This window comes from Pogoniulus pusillus, chromosome 13 (genome assembly GCF_015220805.1).
Source record: "Pogoniulus pusillus isolate bPogPus1 chromosome 13, bPogPus1.pri, whole genome shotgun sequence".
NCBI lineage: Eukaryota > Metazoa > Chordata > Aves > Piciformes > Lybiidae > Pogoniulus > Pogoniulus pusillus.
In genome coordinates, this window is record NC_087276.1 from 3,389,054 (window position 1) to 3,411,730 (window position 22,677).

The window sequence follows — 22,677 nt, forward strand, 5'->3', positions numbered from 1 at the left end:
AACTTGCTACATTCAACTTATTTCTAGATGCCTTGAATGCTCCTTTTGACTACTATTGTGAGAAATGATTTCTTTCTCCACAATCTATGGGACTTCCGTGGCCAGGGTTTGTTTTTCCCCCCTGATGCTCACAATGGTCTAGGTTTTTTTTCCCCTGTTTGAGTTGAATTCCATTTTTTTTTTTGCTGGAGTAACTTTATTTCTGTTTTCCCTTGGAGTGTGTACACCACTGTTGGCAGCTTGCCCTTCTCCATTCAAATAACCTTTCAATGACAGAGAAACAAATTCATACAAGGTTTTAAAACAGCTCTCCCTAAAACTTTTTGCTTGCAAGCAGGCAGAAGGGTTAAGAGGAAATCAATCTTACCTGAGTATTTACTGTTGACACAACCAAAGTAGAGACCCTGAAGAGTGGTTTGCCACTATCCACCCATTTTACATCACAGCCAATCTGCTATTGAAACAACAACAAGAAGAAGAAATACATTTCCCCATCTAGTTCCTGCTGATTCGAGTCTGTGTCAGATTCTCACTGCCCTACCTTGTCCTCACAACAACAGTAAAATAAACACAAGGAGGTAGACACAATCCAGACTGGTCAGGGTCAGTGGGAACTACAATATTCAAACCCCACCTGGAGTCCTGTGTGCAGTTTTGGAGCCCCCAGCACAAGAAGGACATGGAATTGTTGGAGCCAGTCCAGAGGAGGGCCACAAGGATGCTCAGAGGGCTGCAGCAGCTCTCCTGTGAGGACAGGCTACAAGAGTTGGGGCTCTGCAGCCTGCAGAAGAGAAGGCTTCCAGGAGACCTTGGAATGGCCTTCCAGTATCTGAAGGGGGCTACGGGAAGGCTGGGAGGGACTATTGACAAGGTCTTGTAATGACAGGACAAGGGGGAATGGGTTTGAACTGGCAGAGGGGAGATTGAAAGTAGATGTTAGGAAAGGGTTGTTTGCAGTGAGGGTGGTGAGACACTGGCACAGGTTGTCCAGGGAGGTTGTGGAGCACAGAAGCACCCAATGTGATCAAAGATCACATTGGGTGCTTCTGTGCTCCACAACCTCCCTGGATGTGTTGAAGGCCAGGTTGGATGAGGCCTTGAGCAACCAGTTCTAGTGGGAGGTGTCCCTGACCTATGGCAGGGGGTTGGAACTGGCTGAGCTTTGAGGTCCCTTCCAACCTAAACCATTCTATGATTCTATGATATCACACCACAAAACTGGAGAATGAATCATGATTGTGGACCACGTCAGCTGAAGAATGAGTGACAGGAGCTCTCCCTGACCACTCTCACTCCCATTTTGGAGAAGTATGATGCAATGCAGCAGAATAATTCACAAAATGAACATTTCCATATACACCTGTGAATCAGAAAGACAGGACTTGGGGTCCTATCCCAGTCCAGGGGTATCTGCTTGGAATGACCCCTGCACCAGTATAGGAAAGAGACTCCACAGAGAAGGACTCTGAAGTGCTGGTGGAGAAGCAGCTCATCATGAGCCAGCAATATGCCCTCGTGGACAAAAAAGTCAAGGGAGGTTCTCCTCAATCCCTCTCCTCTGCCCTAGTGAGATCACATCTGGAGTACAGTGCCTAGTTTGGGTTCTCCAATTCAAGAGACACAGGCAACTACTGGGGAGAGTCCAGAAGAGTCTACGACATTGAGGAGAGAATTGGAGCATCTTGGTGTCAAGAGGATGAGGCCAGATTCTTTTCAGTGGTACTCAGCAATAGGAAAAGGGGCAAGAGGCACAAACCAGAAACCCAGGATGCTCCATCTGAACATGAGGAAAAACTGTCCTGTGAGGAAACCCTCCTGTGAGGGTGCTAGAGCCCTGGACCAGGCTGCCCAGAGGCATTGTGAAGTCTCCGTCTCTAGAGAGATTCCAACCTCACCTGGAACATGACCCTGGGCAGTCTGCTCTGGGTGAAACAGGCACAAACCAGAAACCCAGCATGTTCCATCTGAACATGAGGAAAAATCTCCTTCTCTAGAGAGATTCCAACCTCACCTGGAACATGATCCTGGGCAGCCTGCTCTGGGAGAAACAGGCACAAACCAGAAACCCAGCATGTTCCATCTGAACATGAGGAAAAGTCTCCTTCTCTAGAGAGATTCCAACCTCACCTGGAACATGATCCTGGGCAGCCTGCTCTGGGTGAAACAGGCACAGACCAGAAACCCAGCATGTTCCATCTGAACATGAGGAAAAGTCTCCTTCTCTAGAGAGATTCCAACCTCACCTGGAACACGACCCTGGGCAGTCTGCTCTGGGTGAAACAGGCACAAACCAGAAACCCAGCATGTTCCATCTGAACATGAGGAAAAGTCTCCTTCTCTAGAGAGATTCCAACCTCACCTGGAACATGACCCTGGGCAGCCTGCTCTGGGTGAAACAGGCACAGACCAGAAACCCAGCATGTTCCATCTGAACATGAGGAAAAGTCTCCTTCTCTAGAGAGATTCCAACCTCACCTGGAACATGACCCTGGGCAGTCTGCTCTGGGTGAAACAGGCACAGACCAGAAACCCAGCATGTTCCATCTGAACATGAGGAAAAACTGTCCTGTGAGGAAACTCTCCTGTGAGGGTGCTGGAGCCCTGGACCAGGCTGCCCAGGGACATTGTGAAATCTCCTTCTCTAGAGAGGTCTGGGCTGACCTTCCTCTGAGGAGGAAGTTGTTGTCAGAGAGAGTGATTGGCATTGGAATGGGCTGCCCAGGGAGGTGGTGGAGTCACCATGCCTGGAGGTGTTCAAGCAAAGCCTGGCTGAGGCACTTAGTGCCATGGTCTGGTTGACTGCAGAGGGCTGGGTGCTAGGTTGGACTGGATGATCTTGGAGGTCTCTTCCAACCTGGTTGATTCTATGATTCTAATCTCACTTGCAACATGACCCTGGGTGGCCTGCTCTGGGTGACCCTGCTTTGGCAGGGGGACTGGATTAGACAGCCTGAGTTCCATTCCAACCCCCTCCTTGCTGGGATCCTGTGGCTGCCCGGGGAGGTGGTGGAGTCGCCGTCCCTGGGGCAGTTCAAGGCAAGGTTGGACGTGGCACTTGGTGCCATGGTCTAGCCTTGAGCTCTGTGGTAAAGGGTTGGACTTGATGATCTGTGAGGTCAGTTCCAACCCTGATGATACTGTGATACTGTGTGATTACCTACTCAGTGATGGGCACATGAATACTCAGAAGCAGACACTCTTCACTGCGTACTCTTCCAGCTAAACGCAAAAGCGATTTTGATCTCATGCAAAACATCCTGACATAAATGCTCTGCATCACCAGAGTGATAAGGAAGTGTGAATTGATACCTTTCCACTAGTTGGCTCTTGAAGGCTCAAGTAACTGGGAGGCAGGCTGCTTGCCACTGGCACGCTGTGCTCCTGGGAAGCTAAGCGGGCATCCTTCAGCAACGGAAGCCAGGCGTATCCCACTGCACGAGAACAAACTGCTGTGACTCTCATGCAGAACAAGCTTCTCAAGGTCACAGGGAGACAAAAAATACCCACCCAGAAATTCTACTAATCCTTATTTGAACAAACAGCAGCATTTACACTTAGAAATGAAAGGAATTCTACTACAGGTACCTGGTGTTTCCAGAGCCTCTTTCTTTTTGGCATTAGCTTTTGCATTTATGTCACAGGTGACATGATAAAATGAAAACAGAATGTGGTGTTTCTTATGGAGTTGAGTGGGAAGTTCAATTTTCACCTGAAATGTAAAATGTTACACCTCACTTTAGTTTAAAAAGAAAAACAAACCCAAAGCTGATTAAACCAGGTAACAGAGATGGCCTAAAAATGAATGACACTGCTCACTGCAATGGTCTTAAGTACAGCCTGCCTAATGTTTGTCTGCATGGGCAGTTAGATATACTCTTAATGAAATAGTTCAGGATGATCAGCCATTGCTTTTACTGAAATGGCTTTTTTTTCCTCTCCCTCTTGCAGATGAATATTTGCATTTATGATGGAAAAGCAGAAGATGAAAGAGGACAGAACTAGTGTGACAGCCTCTGCTTTGAAGTGCCCCCACCCTGCACTCCAGCAGCCCTAAACAGCCATCATTAGCCCCTTATTTCCATAATGACCCAGCAAGAAACTAAAATGACATTTCTGTTTCTGCTTTACCAGCATTTCATGGCAAAGAGCAAGTGCTACAGGCTGACATGAAAACAAACTTCTATTGCCCGATTCCTGCTCAGTCTTAAACCCCACTGCATGTCATCCACGCAGCCCTACAGATTGGCTTTGAGGTGTAATTAACCTACCCGAGTGAAAATACAGCATGACCAAAACAGGTTGCCATGGGAACTAATAAAAAAGACCCTTTGTCCCTGTGAGCTATGATGAAGTTTATCCAAGCTAATCCTATGCTTGAGGTAAGGTTGAGAAATTGTTACTAAGTGTTTCCAGTGCAAAACAAGCTTAAGAGTCTAATATTATAAACACAGATGTGAAATGGGCATTCAGATGGGGGGATTAAGACAACTTTCTTGATAACATGCTTCATCCATTTACAGGCTGAGGGGCACTGAGGGCAGGGGCACACCTCTTCCAGCCAAAGCAGCTGTTAAGATCTGAATCCAGTTCTTTGTTCAGCCTGAGAGTGATCTGCCCAAATCAGCTGCCTCACCAGCATCCCATGATCCAGTTGAAGATGTCGCTGATCGCTGCAGGGGGAAGTTGCACTTTTAAGACCTCCTCCAGCCCAAACCATTCTGTGGTTCTTTGATTTTTCAGATGTGGTAAACCCCAAATCATGGCTCACAAAGGAGTAAGTGGAGGATTCTGATTATGCCATGCTTTAACCCCTACGGCTGTTCCTAAGCATTAATCTGAGATTGGTATTTCACATGCAGCTGTACATTAGCCTATGGTCTCACCTCTGCCATTTTATGACAATTAACTGGCTGAAAAAGGAAGTTTTTTCCAAGGCTAAGCCCATAGTTTGGGAAATCCTGGCTAAATACTAACAGTGTTTGCCAGCCTTATCACTAGACATGAAGCAGCAGTGGAAAATCCAGCACAGACACGTGCCATTCACAGCACATCAAATACTGAAATGAAGTTCACCTGCAGAGAGCCTGGGGATCAATCCATGATGCGGGTGAAACAGAGACGCATGTGCAATGAACACTTAGCAAAGGCCAACATGCAAACCCTGTTCTAAAACTGAACATTCAAAAGCAGCAGCAAGATTGCTTGCTGCAGCCTCCCCACATCACTGCACATTCTCTCTGGCACTGGATTCACAGAAATGCCCCTATACAGAGCTTGTGTTGCAGAGATGCATATGCAGTGAACATTTAGCAAAGGCCAACATATAAACCCTGCTCTAAAGCTGAACATTCAAAAGCAGCAGCAAGATTGCTTGCTGCAGCCTCCCCACATCACTGGACATTCTCTCCAGCACTGGATTCACAGAAATGCCCCTATACAGAGCTTGTGTTGCAGAGATGCATGTGCATCTCTAAAGTCCGAGTGTTCATTGCATATGCAATGAACACTTAGCAAAGGTTAATGTATAAACCCTGTTCTAAAGCTGAACGTTCAAAAGCAGCAGCAAGATGAGTTGCTGAAGCACCCCCACATCACTGGGCATTCTCTCCAGCACTGGATCCACAGAAATGCCCCAATGCAGAGCTTGGGTCACAGAGATGCATATGCAGTGAACACTTAGCAAAGGCCAACATATAAACCCTGTTCTAAAGCTGAACACTCAAAAGCAGCAGCAAGATTGCTTGCTGCAGCCTCCAGCACTGGATCCACAGAAATGCCCCAATACAGAGCTTGTGTTGCAGAGATACAAGTGAAATGAACACCTGGACCTCAGAGATGCACATGCAATGAACACTTAGCAAAGGTCAAGGTACAAACCCTGTTCTAAAGCTGAATGTTCAAAAGCAGCAGCAAGATTGCTTGCTGCAGCCCCCCCACATCACTGGACATTCTCTCCAGCACTGGATCCACAGAAATGCCCCTATACAGAGCTTGTGTTGCAGAGATGCATGTGCAATGAACACTCAGACTTCAGAGATGCACATGCAATGAACACTTAGCAAAGGCCAACATACAAAGTCTGTTCTAAAGGTGGATATTCAAAAGCAGCAGCAAGATGACTTGCTGCACCCACTCCACATCACTGGGCATTCTCTCCAGCACTGGATCCACAGAAATGCCCCTATACAGAGCTTGTGTTGCAGAGATACAAGTGCAATGAACACTTGGACCTCAGAGATGCACATGCAATGAACACTTGGACCTCAGAGATGCACATGCAATGAACACTTAGCAAAGGCCAAGGTACAAACCCTGTTCTAAAGCTGAACATTCAAAAGCAGCAGCAAGATGACTTGCTGCAGCCCCCCCACGTCACTGGGCATTCTCTCCAGCACTGGATCCACAGAAATGCCCCAATACAGAGCTTGTGTCGCCTCTGTTCTGACAGCCTTTGCCATCATGTTTACTGTTTGCATTAAATCCAGAGATGCAGCTGGAGCCTTAATGTGATCCAGACATGCATTTCAGAGAATGAGACTGTTCCTAATTAATTCTACAGCATCTTAGCTGTACTCAAAACATCTTCTAGAAGGAAGGCTTCACTGAGTTAAGGGGGGAAAAAAACCCATGAACATGAAGCTGTCTGAAAACCTATACGAGACAAACCCATCCAGGTCCACAAGAAATTGTGACCCAAGTGTTCCTGACCCATATTTCTCTGCCTGGCTGGAAACATGTGGGTCTGGCAGGCACTGAATGAAAGGAAAAAAAAGCAGACTGACCTCATCGTAGAAATCAGGATTCTGGGAATGATGCAGCACAGCAGTGTAGGCTGAGGATGTAAATAAAGGTCCACCTGGCTTCCCATAAATGCACTGACAAAAGTAACAGGCTTCAATTACACTGGGAAATTCTGCTGATCCCAAGCAGAAAGCATGTACATTGATGAAGAGGTCATGAAAGATTGATAATTTCTTTGATCAAATATTAAAAGAGATATTTTTAAGTGCTCAGGCTTGCAGTTTTCAATAGGTGTTTCCAGTAAAAGTCCATTGATCCTATGAAAAATGACCTCATGCTATACTGAGCAGTGCAGACTCCTTCCTTGCTGTTATCAGGGGTTTCAGAACAATGCTTCACAGAAGCTATTTCCCTTTCACACGGATCCATACACAACACAGCAACCTCTGTGGAGAGGGACCTGGGGGTCCTGGTGGCTAACAAGTTACCCATGGGGCAGTAATGCGCCTCCGTGGCCAGGAAGGCCAAGGGGATCCTGGGGTGTATTAAGAGTGTGTCCAGCAGATCAAGAGAGGTTCTCCTTCACTCTGCTCTGCCCTGCTGAGACTTCATCTTGAATACTGTGTTCAGTTTTGGGCTCCTCAGTTGAAGAGGGACAAGGATCTGCTGGAGAGGGTCCAGTGGAGGGCTATGAGGATGATGAGGGGAGGCTGAAGGAGCTGGGGCTGCTTAGTCTGGAGAAGACTGAGAGGGGATTTAATCACTGTTTATAAATATCTGAGGGCTGGGGGTCAGGAAGGGGGGATAGGCTCTGCTTACTGCTCCCTGGGATAGGACAAGGGGCAGTGGGTGTAAGTTGCAGCACAGGAGGTTCCACCTCAACACAAGGGGGAACTTCTTTCCTGTAAGGGTCCCAGAGCACTGGCACAGGCTGCCCAGAGAGGTTGTGGAGTCTCCTTCTCTGGAGACTTCCAAGGCCTGTCTGGATGTGTTCCTCTGTGAGCTGTGCTAGATAGGATTGTCCTGTTCTGGCAGGGGGTTGGACTTGATCTCCTTGGGTCCCTTCCAATCCCTAACACCCTGTGAGCCTGCGACCTTTACTGACTTTTCAGGGTACAGAAGCTACACCAGTAACCATCTCCTTGCAGGAACACCTCTACTGACTTTTCAGGGTAAAGAAGCTACACCACTTAACCATCTCCTTGCAGGAACACCTCTACTGACTTTTCAGGGTAAAGAAGCTACACCACTTAACCATCTCCTTGCTGGAACACCTCTACTGACTTTTCAGGGTAAAGAAGCTACACCACTTAACCATCTCCTTGCAGGAACACCTCTACTGACTTTTCAGGGTAAAGAAGCTACACCAGTAACCATCTCCTTGCAGGAACACCTCTACTGGCTTTTCAGGGTACAGAAGCTACACCAGTAACCATCTCCTTGCTGGAACACCTCTACTGGCTTTTCAGGGTACAGAAGCTACACCAGTAACCATCTCCTTGCTGGAACACCTCTACTGGCTTTTCAGGGTGCAGAAGCTACACCAGTAACCATCTCCTTGCAGGAACACCTCTACTGACTTTTCAGGGTACAGAAGCTACACCAGTAACCATCTCCTTGCAGGAACACCTCTACTGACTTTTCAGGGTACAGAAGCTACACCAGTAACCATCTCCCTGCAGGAACACCTCTACTGACTTTTCAGGGTACAGAAGCTACACCAGTAACCATCTCCCTGCTGGAACACCTCTACTGACTTTTCAGGGTACAGAAGCTACACCAGTAACCATCTCCTTGCTGGAACTCCTCTACTGACTTTTCAGGGTACAGAAGCTACACCAGTAACCATCTCCTTGCTGGAACTCCTCTACTGACTTTTCAGGGTACAGAAGCTACACCACTTAACCATCTCCTTGCAGGAACACCTCTACTGACTTTTCAGGGTAAAGAAGCTACACCACTTAACCATCTCCTTGCAGGAACATCTCTACTGACTTTTCAGGGTACAGAAGCTACACCAGTAACCATCTCCTTGCTGGAACTCCTCTACTGACTTTTCAGGGTACAGAAGCTACACCAGTAACCATCTCCTTGCTGGAACTCCTCTACTGACTTTTCAGGGTACAGAAGCTACACCAGTAACCATCTCCTTGCTGGAACACCTCTACTGGCTTTTCAGGGTACAGAAGCTACACCAGTAACCATCTCCTTGCAGGAACACCTCTACTGACTTTTCAGGGTACAGAAGCTACACCAGTAACCATCTCCTTGCTGGAACACCTCTACTGACTTTTCAGGGTACAGAAGCTACACCAGTAACCATCTCCTTGCAGGAACACCTCTACTGACTTTTCAGGGTACAGAAGCTACACCAGTAACCATCTCCTTGCTGGAACACCTCTACTGACTTTTCAGGGTACAGAAGCTACACCAGTAACCATCTCCTTGCTGGCAGCATCTAGTCTGGGGGCTCTTGTTAATTGAGTGATAGTAACTTATTGGTGGGGGAACCAAAGCAAGATTCCAATAAATAGCTCTTGGTCAATAGCAAAGCTCAGGATTAAGTTTAAGGTTATTTTCCTTTCGTGCCTCACTCCCTACAAGCAAATGCCCTGAGCTCAGTGAGAAATAGAGGGTAAATGGCTACATTTTGGAATAAGTTTCATTGTAAATGTCACTGCTTTTCCTAACACTGTGTTCTCTCCCCTCCACAAGCCAGAGAGGAAGCACTGCAAACTGGAACCATTAAGACTGAGATCAAAAGAGAAGCACGGAGCAAATGGAGAAAGATGTGTGGCAACATTCACCCATTAATTGTTAGCACAGCCTTGATTTCTGAGTTTCATAAATGATGTTCTCAGAAATGCTGCTTTCTGAACATACTCTTGTGGCTCACCTTCAGTGGCTTTGCTCCTTCTTCATCAGAGCCTTTGAATTCAATACATACTGTTATATTCCGTGCCTGAAAAGGAAGAGTTGAAGCTTAGACTCAAACACACAGGAAAAAAAAGTAAGGGCTGATAAAAAGCTATTAGAAAGTCCAAGGAGAACACACACATGGTGTATCAGCATTTAAAACACTTTGAAGTCACAGTGATAACCACTAGAAATCAATGACCTGGATGAGGACATGGAACGCACCCTCAGCATGTTTGCAGATGACATCAAATGAAGCAGAAGTGTCAATCTGCTGGAGGGTAGGAAGGCCCTGCAGAGGGATTTGGATAGGCTGGAGCCATGGGCTGAGGCCAGTGGCATGAGGTTTAACAAGGCCAAGTGCCAGGTCATGCACTTTGGCCACAACAACCCCCAGCAGCACTACAAGCTGGGGGAGGAGCGGCTGGAGAGCTGCCTGGTGGAAAAGGACCTGGTGGATAGCAGCTGAAGATGAGGCAGCAGTGTGCCCAGGTGGGCAGGAGAGCCAAGGGCATCCTGGGCTGGCTCAGCAGTGGTGTGACCAGCAGGAGCAGGGAGGTGATCATGGCTCTGTGCTCAGCACTGGTGAGACCACACCTCCACTACTGTGCCCAGTTTTGGTCACTACAGTACAGGAGGGACATTGAGGTGCTGGAGCAGGTGCCGAGAAGGGCAACAAGGCTGGGGAGAGGTCTGGAGAACATCACCTATGAGGAGCAGCTGAGGGAGCTGGGGGTGTTTAGTCTGGAGAAGAGGAGGCTGAGAGGGGACCTTATTGCCCTCTACAGCTACCTAAAAGGAGGTTGTAGTGAGGCTGGAGCTGGTCTCTTCTCCCCAGTTACTAATGATAGGACAAGAGGAAATGGCCTCAAGTTGCATCAGGGGAGGTTTAGGTTGACTGTTGGGAGGAAGCTCTTTCCTGAGCAGGTGGTCAGGCACTGGCACAGGCTGCCCAGGGAGGTGGTGGAGTCACCATCCCTGGAGGTGTTTAAAAGGAGAATGGATGTGGTGCTTGAGGGTATGGTCTAGTGATGAAGGCTGCTGGGATGAAGGTTGGACTGGATGCTCCTGGTGGTCCTTTGCAACCATAGCAATTCCTAGTGATGAGATGTTGTGCTGAGGGATTTGGTTTGGTTAAGGACCTGTCAGTGTGAAACTAATGATTGGACTGGATGAGCTTGAAGGGGTTTTCCACCCTAAGCAATTCTGTGAGTCTGTGAAATACTGGTGCAAATGACTAGCAAAATGCAAGCCAGGTCTCAGAGTGAGTTAGGAGCATACTATAAAGTGACCAGCACTTACCTGTGTCTCGCCTGTAATTGATTTTCAATCACCATGAAGATGCAAATTTCACTTGAGAGCCCACAAACACTACCCAGATTCATTTCGCCAGCCCACATTCCACTAGCACGCAGCCCATCTGAAAGCTGTGACAAACTACTTCCACATCATCTCTCTTTGAATCACTGACACAACTGAAAATTAATCCATAGATCTGCCTCATCAGAACTGGGCCAATGGTTTTTATGCCTGTAAAGAGGTCCAAATGGCTCACATCCCCACCTCCCCCTCCTCAACAAGAACTCCTCCTTCACATCAGAGAGAGCTCTGTGCTGGCCTGGCCTCATACTGTACCTTGTTGAAGTACTTTTGGCTGTCATATTTGAGGTGCTTGGGGTAGATGTATAACTGGTTCTTGTAAACTCTGTAAGGTCGAGAGTATTTTGTTGACTCCTGCACAAACTCTTCCACTTCCACTGTGGGCTGATGATCCCTGATGTCATTAAATGGCTTGATCGGAAGAAATGATGAAGTTACACAGTCTTGAAAAGAAGAGAGAAATAAAACCATCACATATTACACTTGTTTTTACAGCCTTGCTACTAAGAATAAGCAAGACTCAGATGGAACAAGTGAAATCTTGCCTTAACTTGCCAAGGAACAAGTAATGATGAGAGCCACTGGCCAAATTCGGTCTTAAAATGCATCCAAGCCTCCTCAGAACAATCACAAATCATCACCCTGAAACGGTTTCTCTCACTCAAGTTAAAGAGTACAGCTTGAAAAGCTCTTTTGACACACAGGGTTGGGTGACATTTGATGGCAGAACAGCACCAGTGGTGCAGGGACAGTTTCTACACCAGTGACACTGCTCTAATTCTATAGCTCAGTGTCTGATGAAAGGTTTTCTATTAGCTCAGAATGTACTAAATGAACTGAAGAAACCAGCAGTGCAGAACTAGATTAAATCTATGATGCAACTGGGAGATGAAAATGAGAACTCTGTCAGCTAGACAGCACAGATTCAACCCAGAAAAAGACATGGAACTGGTGAGATATTTAACTATTCTAGCCATTAACATTCTGGCGAGGTGGGCACAAGCCAACCTCAGGAGCTTCAACAAGACCAAGTGCAGTGTCCTGCTGCTGGGTCGAGGCAATGCCAAGCAAAAATCCAGGTTGGGCAGTGAGTGGTTGGAGAGCAATCCTGAGGAGAGGGACCTGGGGGTGATGGTGGATGAGAGGCTCAACAGGAGCCAGCAGTGTGCACTTGCAGCCCAGAAAGCCAAGCAGAGCCTGGGCTGCAGCAGCAGAAGTGTGGCCAGCAGGGCCAGGGAGGTGATTCTCCCCCTCTGCTGTGCTCTGCTGAGACCCCACCTGGAGTACTGCAGCCAGTTCTGGAGCCCATGGGACAAGAGGGATGTGGAGATGCTGGAGTGTGTCCAGAGCAGGGCCAGGAGGATGCTGAGAGGCTGCAGCAGCTCTGCTGTGAGCACAGACTGAAAGAGTTGGGGCTGTGCAGGCTGGAGCAGAGGAGGCTCCCAGGTGACCTTCTTGTGGCCTTCCAGCATCTGAAGTGGGCTACAAAAAAGCTGGGGAGGGACTTTTTAGGCTGTCAGGGAGTGACAGGACTGGGGGGAATGGAGCAGAGCTGGAGGTGGGGAGAGTCAGACTGGATGAGGAAGTTGTTGAGCATGAGAGTGGTGAGAGGCTGGAATGGGTTGCCCAGGGAGGTGGTTGAGGCCCCATGGCTGGAGGTGTTTAAGGCCAGGCTGGCTGAGGCTGTGGGCAGCCTGCTCTAGGGTAGGGTGTCCCTGGCCATGGCAGGGGACTTGGAACTGGCTGATCTTTGTGGTCCCTTCCAACCCGGACTGATTCTATGGTTCTAAGATGGTGTGAAGATATGTGATGAGATATAAGGACATGTGATTCCTTCAGAGAAATTCAGTGGGCCTGAGCTTCTTCAAAAGAGAGTAACAGCTGCAAGTATTGCAGATTCTGGTCTAGTGGAAGGTGATTCTGCCCATGTCAGGGGGGTTGGAACTAGATGATCTTTCATGTCTCTTCCAGCCCAAACCATTCTATGATGCAATGTGGCTCTTGAACCACAACATGGAAACAGAGATAGAATGATCCATGTAGAAGCATCTATTTTAAGTCATTGCACTGAAGCCAGAGTGGCCTCTGAATTAAGTCCCCATCTAGTCAGTGATCTTTAAATCTACTGCATGTCCCATATGTGCTAATCCACAGAGGAGATGAACATCACAGCCCATCAGCAGTGCAAAGTGATTAACCTCAAGCTACAGACATCCACTCAGCTTTTTGGTCTGATCCCTTTGGGACCAAAAAGTGGTCTTTGGACTTTCACTGTGTGTGGATTCAGCATCCTGTGTTTCATATTGCTGGGGTAACTCTGGCCAGGTACAGAATGAAACAAAGAATGGTGCAATTAAATCAAGAACACTCCTTGGCATAGATATTTCTATACAACAGTGGACACTTCTACCAGAACCATCTCCATGTAGCAGTTACAGCTGGAAAATCTATTAGAAAGTCATCCTTCACTAGTAACTAATTATGAAGTGGAATCATACTTGGATGTTCCAAAGGAACACAGTCAACTGCAATCTCCAAGCAGCCAGGTATAGTCTGGATTTTGCTAATCTTCTCTGCTCTGCAATGACAGAAAGGAAAAGCTTTTAGATAAATAGGACAGGGGACATGAGGAATTGATGTAACATGAAAATCAGACCTTGATTGAAGACATAAATATAGATGAAACACATTAAGCATACACCTCTTGGCTTTTAAATCAGATGCAACAGCAGGGAAGAAATGTGCCTTGTTTGGTCCTTTGTTTTCTCCTTCTTGGCCTCATTCCTCTATTCTCTTTGCAAGCAATACTGCTGCATAACTTAGAGAAGAGGAAGAAATTGATGAACCTAACCTTGTGGAGATTAATTTACCCACTTTTTCTTTCTAAAGTCTGAATCAAATGTTCTTTAAAGGGAAGAAAAAAAGAGTTCACAGCATCGTGGATTCTGCAAGGGCCATGCTGAACAGTGATCAAGATACATGGCTTGGGCCCAAGCAATGCTGTATTAATTTTATTTAGGAGATGATTTAGACAGACAAACTCAGCAGACATGACTCCTTTAATAGAAGTAGTAACAACTGCAGTGAAGTCTTCTCACCAGTAAGATCATAGAATCAGCCAGATTGGAAGAGACCTCCAAGCTCATCCAGTCCAACCTAGCACCCAGCTCTATCCAGCCAACCAGACCATGGCACTAAGTGCTCCAGCCAGGCTTGGCTTCAACACCTCCAGCAACAGTGACTCCACCACCTCCCTGGGCAGCCCATTCCAATGCCAATCACTCTCTCTGACAACAACTTCCTCCTAACATCCAGCCTAGACCTCCCCTGGCACAACTTCTGGTGCTGCTTGCCTGGCAGAAGAGCCCAACCCCACCTGGCTACAGCCTCCCTTCAGGGAGTTGTAGACAGCAATGAGCTCTGCTCTGAGCCTCCTCTGCTGCAGGCTGCACACCCCCAGCTCCCTCAGCCTCTCCTCACAGGGCTCTGCTCCAGGCCCCTCACCAGCTTCCTTGCCCTTCTCTGGACACCTTCCAGCACCTCAACATCTCTCTTGAATTCAGGAGCCCAGAACTGGACACAGCACTCAAGGGGTGGCCTGAGCAGTGCTGAGCACAGGGGCAGAAGAACCTCCCTTGTCCTGCTGGCCACACTGCTCCTGAGCCAGCCCAGGATGCTATTGGCTCTCTTGGCCACCTGGGCACACTGCTGTCTCATCTTCAACTCCTCTCTAACAGCACCCTTAGGTTTCTCTCTGCCTGGCTGCTCTCAGTCACTCTGTCCCCAGCCTGTAGCACTGCTTGGGGTTGTTGTGGCTGAAGTGTGGAACCCTGCACTTGGCCTTGTTCAAGGGTTCAAGTGTCTAACCCAAATCCTGTAGCTGACATCCAAACTTTCTGCAATTTGACTGTATATAACTGGAGAAGGAGAAGTTAATTAGATTAATTCATTTTGGGGCACATTTAAGAGTAGCATGAGGAGGAAGAAATCCAGTTTGATTCTAATGTCACTTATCCAGCATAAACAAAGACTCTGCTCTAGAAATAACCTGATTTACACCTGTGTGGAAGAGTATCCAGGCAAACCACTACTCACTAATTTACATGTTGCCAAACTTTTGGAGAGGCTTTTTCCTTCCCATATCCTCTCTGCAGTTCGTCATGGAGACTCAAACAAACAAAAGAGAAGAGTGAGGAAACCATTAAAGAATGCTGTTCCATTTTTGTCTCTCTCTCTTTTTCTGTTTCTCTTCTATTTTGCCTTGACATAATATTCTCTTGCTGGGTTACTTCACCTGCACTTATGCTGATGCAAGTAATTTAAGAACTCACTGTTTATAGATTATAGTATTTACTAATGTACTAATGTGTCCTGTTCTATGTCTTTATTCATGATCTGGATGAGGGGATTGAGTCCAGCAGCAGTAAGTTTGCAGATGACACCAAGCTAGGAGCAGGGGTGGATCTGATGGAGCCCTGCAGAGGGACCTGGCCAGGCTGGATGGGTGGGCAGAGGCCAATGGGATGAGATTGAACAAGGCCAAGTGCAGGGTTCTGCACTTTGGCCACAACAACCCCAAGCAGCACTACAGGCTGGGGACAGAGTGGCTGAGAGCAGCCTGGTGGAAAAGGACCTGGGGGTGCTGGTAGATAGCAGCTGAAGATGAGGCAGCAGTGTGCCCAGGTGGGCAGCAGAGCCAATGGCATCCTGGCCTGTATCAGGAGCAGTGTGGCCAGCAGGACAAGGGAGGTTCTTGTGCCCCTGTGCTCAGCACTGCTCAGGACACACCTTGAGTGCTGTGTCCAGTTCTGGGCTTCTCAATTCAAGAGAGATGTTGAGATGCTGGAAGGTGTCCAGAGAAGGGCAACAAAGCTGGTGAGGGTCCTGGAGCAGAGCCCTGTGAGGAGAGGCTGAGGGAGCTGGGGGTGTGCAGCCTGCAGCAGAGGAGGCTCAGGGCAGAGCTCATTGCTGTCTGCAACTACCTGAAAGGAGGCTGTAGCCAGGTGGGGTTGGGCTCTTCTGCCAGGCAAGCAGCAACAGAACAAGGGGACACAGTCTCAAGCTGTTTCAGGGGAGGTCTAGGCTGGATGTGAGGAGGAAGTTGCTGTCAGAGAGAGTGATTGGCATTGGAATGGGCTGCCCAGGGAGGTGGTGGATTCTCTGTTGCTGGAGGTGTTCAAGCAAAGCCTGGCTGGGGCACTTAGTGCCATGGTCTGGTTGACTGGCCAGGGCTGGGTGCTAGGTTGGGCTGGATGATCTTGGAGCTCTCTTCCAATCTGGCTGATTCTACAATTCAATGACAATTTTCCTGCAAAGTCCAACATAAAGCACTCTGGCTAACATGGAAGACACTAATTTACCATTGCTGCTTCAACACTGTATTAAATGAAGGAAAAAAACACCCCACCAAACCAAAACTGTGAAGATTGTTCTGTACCACGTTATAAAGCCTCTATTCATTTCCAAAGCAAATTGAACTCTGTTCCTTACCTTCTGTATTCTGCTATTAGTTTAATCAAGTCTTCCATGGAAATTTTATTACTCTCTTGCCTGAATAAAGGGGAGAATCGGGAGTCTCTGTCAACGTTTCCTTGATTATCTTTAAACACTGGTCTGTAGAGACACAAACAATGACATACTGATAAACACTTCAGCAGGTACACAGGTGTATAGCCATTTGTGCATCTGAAGGGCAATAACAAATCTGGAGGCAATAACTGCACACCTGAGGGATGGCAAAGGGCTCAGGTCCAGCCAGCATGGGTTTAGGAAGGGCAGATCCTGCCTCTCCAACCTGATCTCCTTCTATGATCAGGTGACTGCTTGGTGGCTGTGGGGAGGCCTGTGGATGTGATCTATCTGGACTTCAGCAAGGCCTTGGACACTGTCCCCCACAGCAAACTGCTGGCTAAGCTGTCAGCCCATGGCTTGGATGGCAACACTCTGTGCTGGGTTAGGAACTGGCTGGAAAGCTGAGCCCAGAGAGTGGTGGTGAATGGTGCCACATCCAGCTGGCAGCTGGCACTAGTGGTGTCCCTCAGGGATCAGTGCTGGGCCCCATCCTCTTTAACATCTGCACAGATGATCTGGATGAGGGCATGGAGTCAGTCATCAGCAAGTGTGCAGGTGACACCAAGCTGGGGGCAGATGTGGCTGGGTTGGAGGGCAGAAGGGCTCTGCAGTGGGACCTTGACCACCTGGACAGATGGGCAGAGTCCAAGGGGATGGCTTCAACAGCTCCAAGTGCAGGGTGCTGCACTTTGGCCACAACAACCCCATGCAGAGATACAGGCTGGGGTCAGAGTGGCTGAGAGCAGCCAGACAGAGAGGGATCTGGGGGTGCTGATTGATACCTGCCTGAACATGAGCCAGCAGTGTGCCCAGGTGGCCAAGAGAGCCAGTGGCATCCTGGCCTGCACCAGGAATGGTGTGGTCAGCAGGAGCAGGGAGGTCATTCTGCCCCTGTACTCTGCACTGCTTAGACCACTCCTTGAGTGCTGTGTTCAGTTCTGGGCCCCCCAGTTTAGGAGGGACATTGAGATGCTTGAGTGTGTCCAGAGAAGGGCAACGAGGCTGGGGAGAGGCCTTGAGCACAGCCCTACGAGGAGAGGCTGAGGGAGCTGGGATTGGTTAGCCTGGAGAAGAGGAGGCTCAGGGGAGACCTCATTGCTGTCTACAACTACCTGAGGGGAGGTTGTGGCCAGGAGGAGGTTGCTCTCTTCTCTCAGGTGGCCAGCACCAGAACGAGAGGACACAGCCTCAGGCTGTGCCAGGGGAGATTTAGGCTGGAGGTGAGGAGAAAGTTCTTCCCTGAGAGAGTCATTGGACACTGGAATGGGCTGCCCGGGGAGGTGGTGGAGTCGCCGTCCCTGGAGCTGTTCAAGGCAGGACTGGACGTGGCACTTGGTGCCATGGTCTGGCCTTGAGCTCTGTGGTAAAGGGTTGGACTTGATGATCTGTGAGGTCTCTTCCAACCTTGGTGATACTGTGAGACTGTGTTTCTGCCCCATGGGTTTAGGTTAGGGTTAGAGTTTGGGTTGGGATTAGGGTTAAGGTGAGAGCTTGGTTCGGGGTTAGGGTTTAGGGTTAAGGTTTACAGTTAGGGTTTAGGGTTAGGGGTTACAGTTAGGATTAGGGGACACAGTCTCAAGTTGTGCTGGGGGAAGTATAGGCTGGATGTTAGAAGGAAGTTCTTCACAGAGAGAGTGATTGGCATTGGAATGGGCTGCCCAGGGAGGTGGTGGAGTCTCTGTTGCTGGAGGTGTTGAAGCCAAGCCTGGCTGGGGCACTTAGTGCCATGGTCTGGTTGACTGGATAGGACTGGCTGCTAGGTTGGACTGGCTGAGCTTGGAGGTCTCTTCCAACCTGGTTGACTCTATGAAAACATACCCAGTATTTTACATTCCTGCTCACTGACACTTGTAGCATTTAATTAAGACATTCCAGTGCCCTTTGCGTATCCTCAAGGGTCACACATGCTGGCTGGGCTGGATAATGTAACTGCTACCCAAATTAACAACCCCTGGATTCAACTGGAGCATAGAAAGCATTGCTTAGTAAAAGCCAAACGTTCTTGACACTAAGTGCTGTTGTGTGAATCGTTTGGCCAGTCTCGCTGCCTTAATTTACTCCTCTGCTCCGCTGCCAGGGAGAAGAAGAATTGATGCCAGCATGAATTGTTGCCAGATGCTAAGCAACAGAGTAAACCTTTGAAAGAGGAGCCCGAGGAGAAGTATAAATGCACCGTGACTTAAGTTAATTAACATGGAGGAGCACCACTACTTGGTTTCTTTGTAACTGCAGACAACAATCAACTCTCTCCTACTAGGGTTGTGCCTCCAGCAGTTACGAGAGGATAAGGTCCATGCCAACATGCCAAGCCAAAAGCCTTCAGCTGTTAGTGCTAAAACACCCAGTGACTGCCACCTCTGCCAGGTGATGCTGAGCAAACTCAGGCTCTGCTGGAGCTCATTAGCTAATTTGAGAGCAGGCTCTGACACCAAGGAAATCGCTGCTCAGCATGGCAGGGTGCAGAGGCACTTCCCAAGGCAAGCCTGGGAGTCAGGTGGAAAAAGAAGCAGGTCTGTGCTGGAAACTCACTTCAGGTCAGTGGTGCTGAGCAGCAAGCACTGTCTCCTGGGAGGCTCAGGGAACCTGCTATATGCTTTTGTGGATGAGAAGGCAAAGTCCCCTGGGGTGCACTCATCTCCTCAAGAGGAGTGTAATCATAGAATCATAGAATCAATGGGCAGATCGAGGGAGGTTCTTCCTTTCTCTCCTAGTGAGGCCAGATCCAGAGAATCACAGTACTCCAGATCACAGTACTAGTTGTGAGATTGCCAACAGCAAAGCACTGCAGAGAGTCCAGCAGTGACTACAAAGACAACGAGGGAAGTGGAGCATCTTTTTAACTGGAGCTGTTTAGCCTGGAGAAGAGCAGACTGAGAGGGGATCTCATCAATGCTCATCAAGGGCAGGAGTCAAGAGAACAGGGCCTGGCTCTTTTCAGTGGTGCCCAGTGACAGGACAAGGAGCAATGGACACAAAATGGAACCCAGGAGGCTCCATTTGAACTGAGAGTGCTGTGCTCTGGACCAAGCTGTGCACACAGGTTGTGAAATCTTCTTTGGAGAGATTCCAAACCCACCTGATCCTGGGCAACCTGCTCTGGGTGACCCTGCTTTGGCAGGGGGCGGTTGGACTAGATGTAGAAAAACTGCTCCCCTCCAGTGCTGGAGATTCAGCATGAGACCTGCAGCTCCTCTAAAGCAGCACAGCTCCACTACTAGCAGCCACACCAGCCTATGCCAGCTGAGAACTAGACCAGCAGCTGCACGAGCTACTGCAGGATTCAACCATGAGGCTGTAAAACAAGAACTTTATGAGAGTGGAGAAGGGTTGAAGGAGTGTAAAAACGAGCCTGTGAGTGACATTTCCCCTCATCTACAGTATGGAGCTCAGGCACATGTTTGCAAACTCCAGCAGTCTGGCAGGCAGATGAGGGCGGGGGAGGAGGCATCTGACACACTGCAATTCTACCACATCCCATAATTACACCTGCGAGAGCAGATCCCATCAGCGCCAGCGAGGAACCAGGGAGGAGTCCTGAGTCATGCTGATGAAGGATGCTAACAAAGTGGGTGCCACACAAGCTCATTAAGAGATTCAGTCACATGCACAACACTCAGCTGCCCAGATTCTGGCTTGCTGCACGCACACGCAGAAGTCCCATCTGTAACTGCTTTAAGCAGGGAACATTTCCACACAGACCCAGGAGTGTGGCTGATGCCAGAATGAAACAACTGGAAACCACATTTCCAAACCCAGAGTTTTGCTCAGGTCAGAGCCAAACCAATTTTTTTTTTCCCCTGTAGTGTGATAGTCTCCTGTGGAAAGTTCTATTTTCGAGCTGAGAAAACAGAAATAGACTTTAAAGAGCCAAACTACAGTTGGATTTTACCAAAGAGAGTCCTAAGTAATGTGAAGACATGAAGAGATGTTAATGAGTGCAGAATTTGACCCAATGAGCTAAAGCAATTCCTTGTGTGATGTCACTGACACCAACGTGCTCACACACTTGGCCACTGACTTTAAAATCATAGAAACAGACAGATTGGAAGAGACCTCCAAGCTCATCCAGTCCAACCTAGCACCCAGCCCTAGCCAGTCAACCAGACCATGGCACTAAGTGCCCCAGCCAGGCTTGGCTTCAACACCTCCAGGCACAGTGACTCCACCACCTCCCTGGGCAGCCCATTCCAATGCCAATCACTCTCTCTGACAACAACTTCCTCCTCACAGCCAGCCTAGACCTCCCCTGCCACAACTTCAGACTCTGTCCCCTTCTGTTGCTGCTTGCCTGACAGAAGAGACCAACCCCACCTGGCTACAGCCTCCCTTCAGGGAGTTGCAGACAGCAATGAGGTCTGCCCTGAGCCTCCTCTTCTGCAGGCTGCACACCCCCAGCTCCCTCAGCCTCTCCTCACAGGGCTCTGCTCCAGGCCCCTCACCAGCTTCATTGCCCTTCTCTGGACACCTTCCAGCACCTCAACATCTCTCCTGAATTGAGGAGCCCACAACTGGACACAGCACTCAAGGTGTGGCCTGAGCAGTGCTGAGCACAGGGGCAGAAGAACCTCCCTTGTCCTGCTGGTCACACTGCTCCTGAGCCAGCCCAGGATGCCATTGGCTCTGCTGCCCACCTGGGCACTGCTGCCTCATCTTCAGCTCCTCTCTACCAGCACCCCCAGCTCCGTCTCTGCCTGGCTGCTCTCAGCCACTCAGTCCCCAGCCTGTAGTGCTGCTTGGGGTTGTTGTGACCAAAGTGCAGAACCCTGCACTTGGCCTTTTTCAGTCTCATCCCAGTGGCCTCTGCCCACCCATTCAGCCTGGCCAGGTCCCTCTGCAGGGCTCTTCTCTACCCTCCAACAGCTCCACAGCTGCTCCTAGCTTGGTGTCATCTGCAAACTTACCTATGCTGTATTCAATCCCCTGCTCCAGATCATCAATAAAGATACTGAACAGGTCTGTGCTCAGCACTGATCCCTGGGGCACACCACTGGTGACAGCTGCCAGCTGGATGTGGCACCATATAAAACATGTTATCTCATAGAATCCTTCAGCCTCTCTCAGAAGGCTGCTCTAATTCCCTCACCTCTTTGTTGCTCTTCTCTGGATCCACTCCAGCACCTCAATGTCCTTCTTGGAGTGAGTGGACCTAAACTGGGCAGTCTTCTTCACCAGGTGCAGAAGAACACTTAAACTTTTCTTACATGCCTGAGTGGCTAGCCAGACCCTGAACTAGTTAAAATAGATCATGTCACCTAAAGATTGCTACTGCAGTGATGGATGATACAGCTGAGGGATAGGTTGGACTGGATGATCTTGGAGGCACTGTCCCTGGAGGTGTTCAAGAAGAGACTGGATGAGGCACTTGGTGCCATGGTCTGGTTGACTGGCCAGGGCTGGGTGCTAGGTTGGACTGGATGATCTTGGAGGTCTCTTCCAACCTGCTTGATTCTGTGATTCTATGTGCAGGACAGATCATCCATGGCATCAACACAGACCACATGTAGTCAGGACAGAGCTGATGAAAGGCCTCAAACCAGGCTGACACCAAGCCCCCACCGTTAGCCATTGTACAGCCCACTGCACACCTGAAAGTAGCTCTGTCAGCCCAGGAGACAGCCATCAATTTGACTCTGATGAATGCTCCCATGGCTATGCAGCAGCAGTAAATATTAATGAGCATCCCTGAGAGGGCAATGGCAGAGCAGAACACATTACCTGCCTTCCTCCTAAACGTTCCCATGCTTCTGCTGTTCCTGCTGGAGATCGACAGAAACCCACAGCCATAAAAAATAGATGAGCTCTTCAAAGGGCTCTGCATCACTCTGGGTCTTCTCCTTTGCCACCTTAGCACCACCCTCCAACATCACAAGCTTTTACCTATTCTTGGTGAGGGAAACCATGCACTTCTGGAGCTCTGTATGTCCACATCAGGAGCACACAGCCATCCCTCACAGTCCCAAACAAAGCCACAACATGACTTGCTCTTCCTTCTTCCCTACAGCTTCAGGCAGCTCTCCGTGGGCAGAACAGAAGCCACAGAGAAGGAAGAATGCTTCACTCATCGATCCA

The 22,677-nt window shown here is 48.9% G+C and overlaps 1 protein-coding gene across 1 annotated transcript in view; it reads right to left on the minus strand.

Moving 5' to 3' along the window:
* The window catches only part of DOCK10 (dedicator of cytokinesis 10), a 243,408-nt gene that overhangs the window by 98,026 nt on the left and 122,705 nt on the right, over nucleotides 1–22,677 (minus strand). Inside the window, exons 15-22 of the mRNA XM_064152795.1 lie at nucleotides 16,528–16,650; nucleotides 13,536–13,615; nucleotides 11,293–11,480; nucleotides 9,638–9,703; nucleotides 6,783–6,875; nucleotides 3,586–3,709; nucleotides 3,310–3,431; nucleotides 368–454 (exon numbers count right to left, since the gene is read on the minus strand). Of these exons, the coding sequence (XP_064008865.1) occupies nucleotides 368–454; nucleotides 3,310–3,431; nucleotides 3,586–3,709; nucleotides 6,783–6,875; nucleotides 9,638–9,703; nucleotides 11,293–11,480; nucleotides 13,536–13,615; nucleotides 16,528–16,650 (883 nt within the window). The remainder of the gene's footprint in view (nucleotides 1–367; nucleotides 455–3,309; nucleotides 3,432–3,585; nucleotides 3,710–6,782; nucleotides 6,876–9,637; nucleotides 9,704–11,292; nucleotides 11,481–13,535; nucleotides 13,616–16,527; nucleotides 16,651–22,677) is intronic.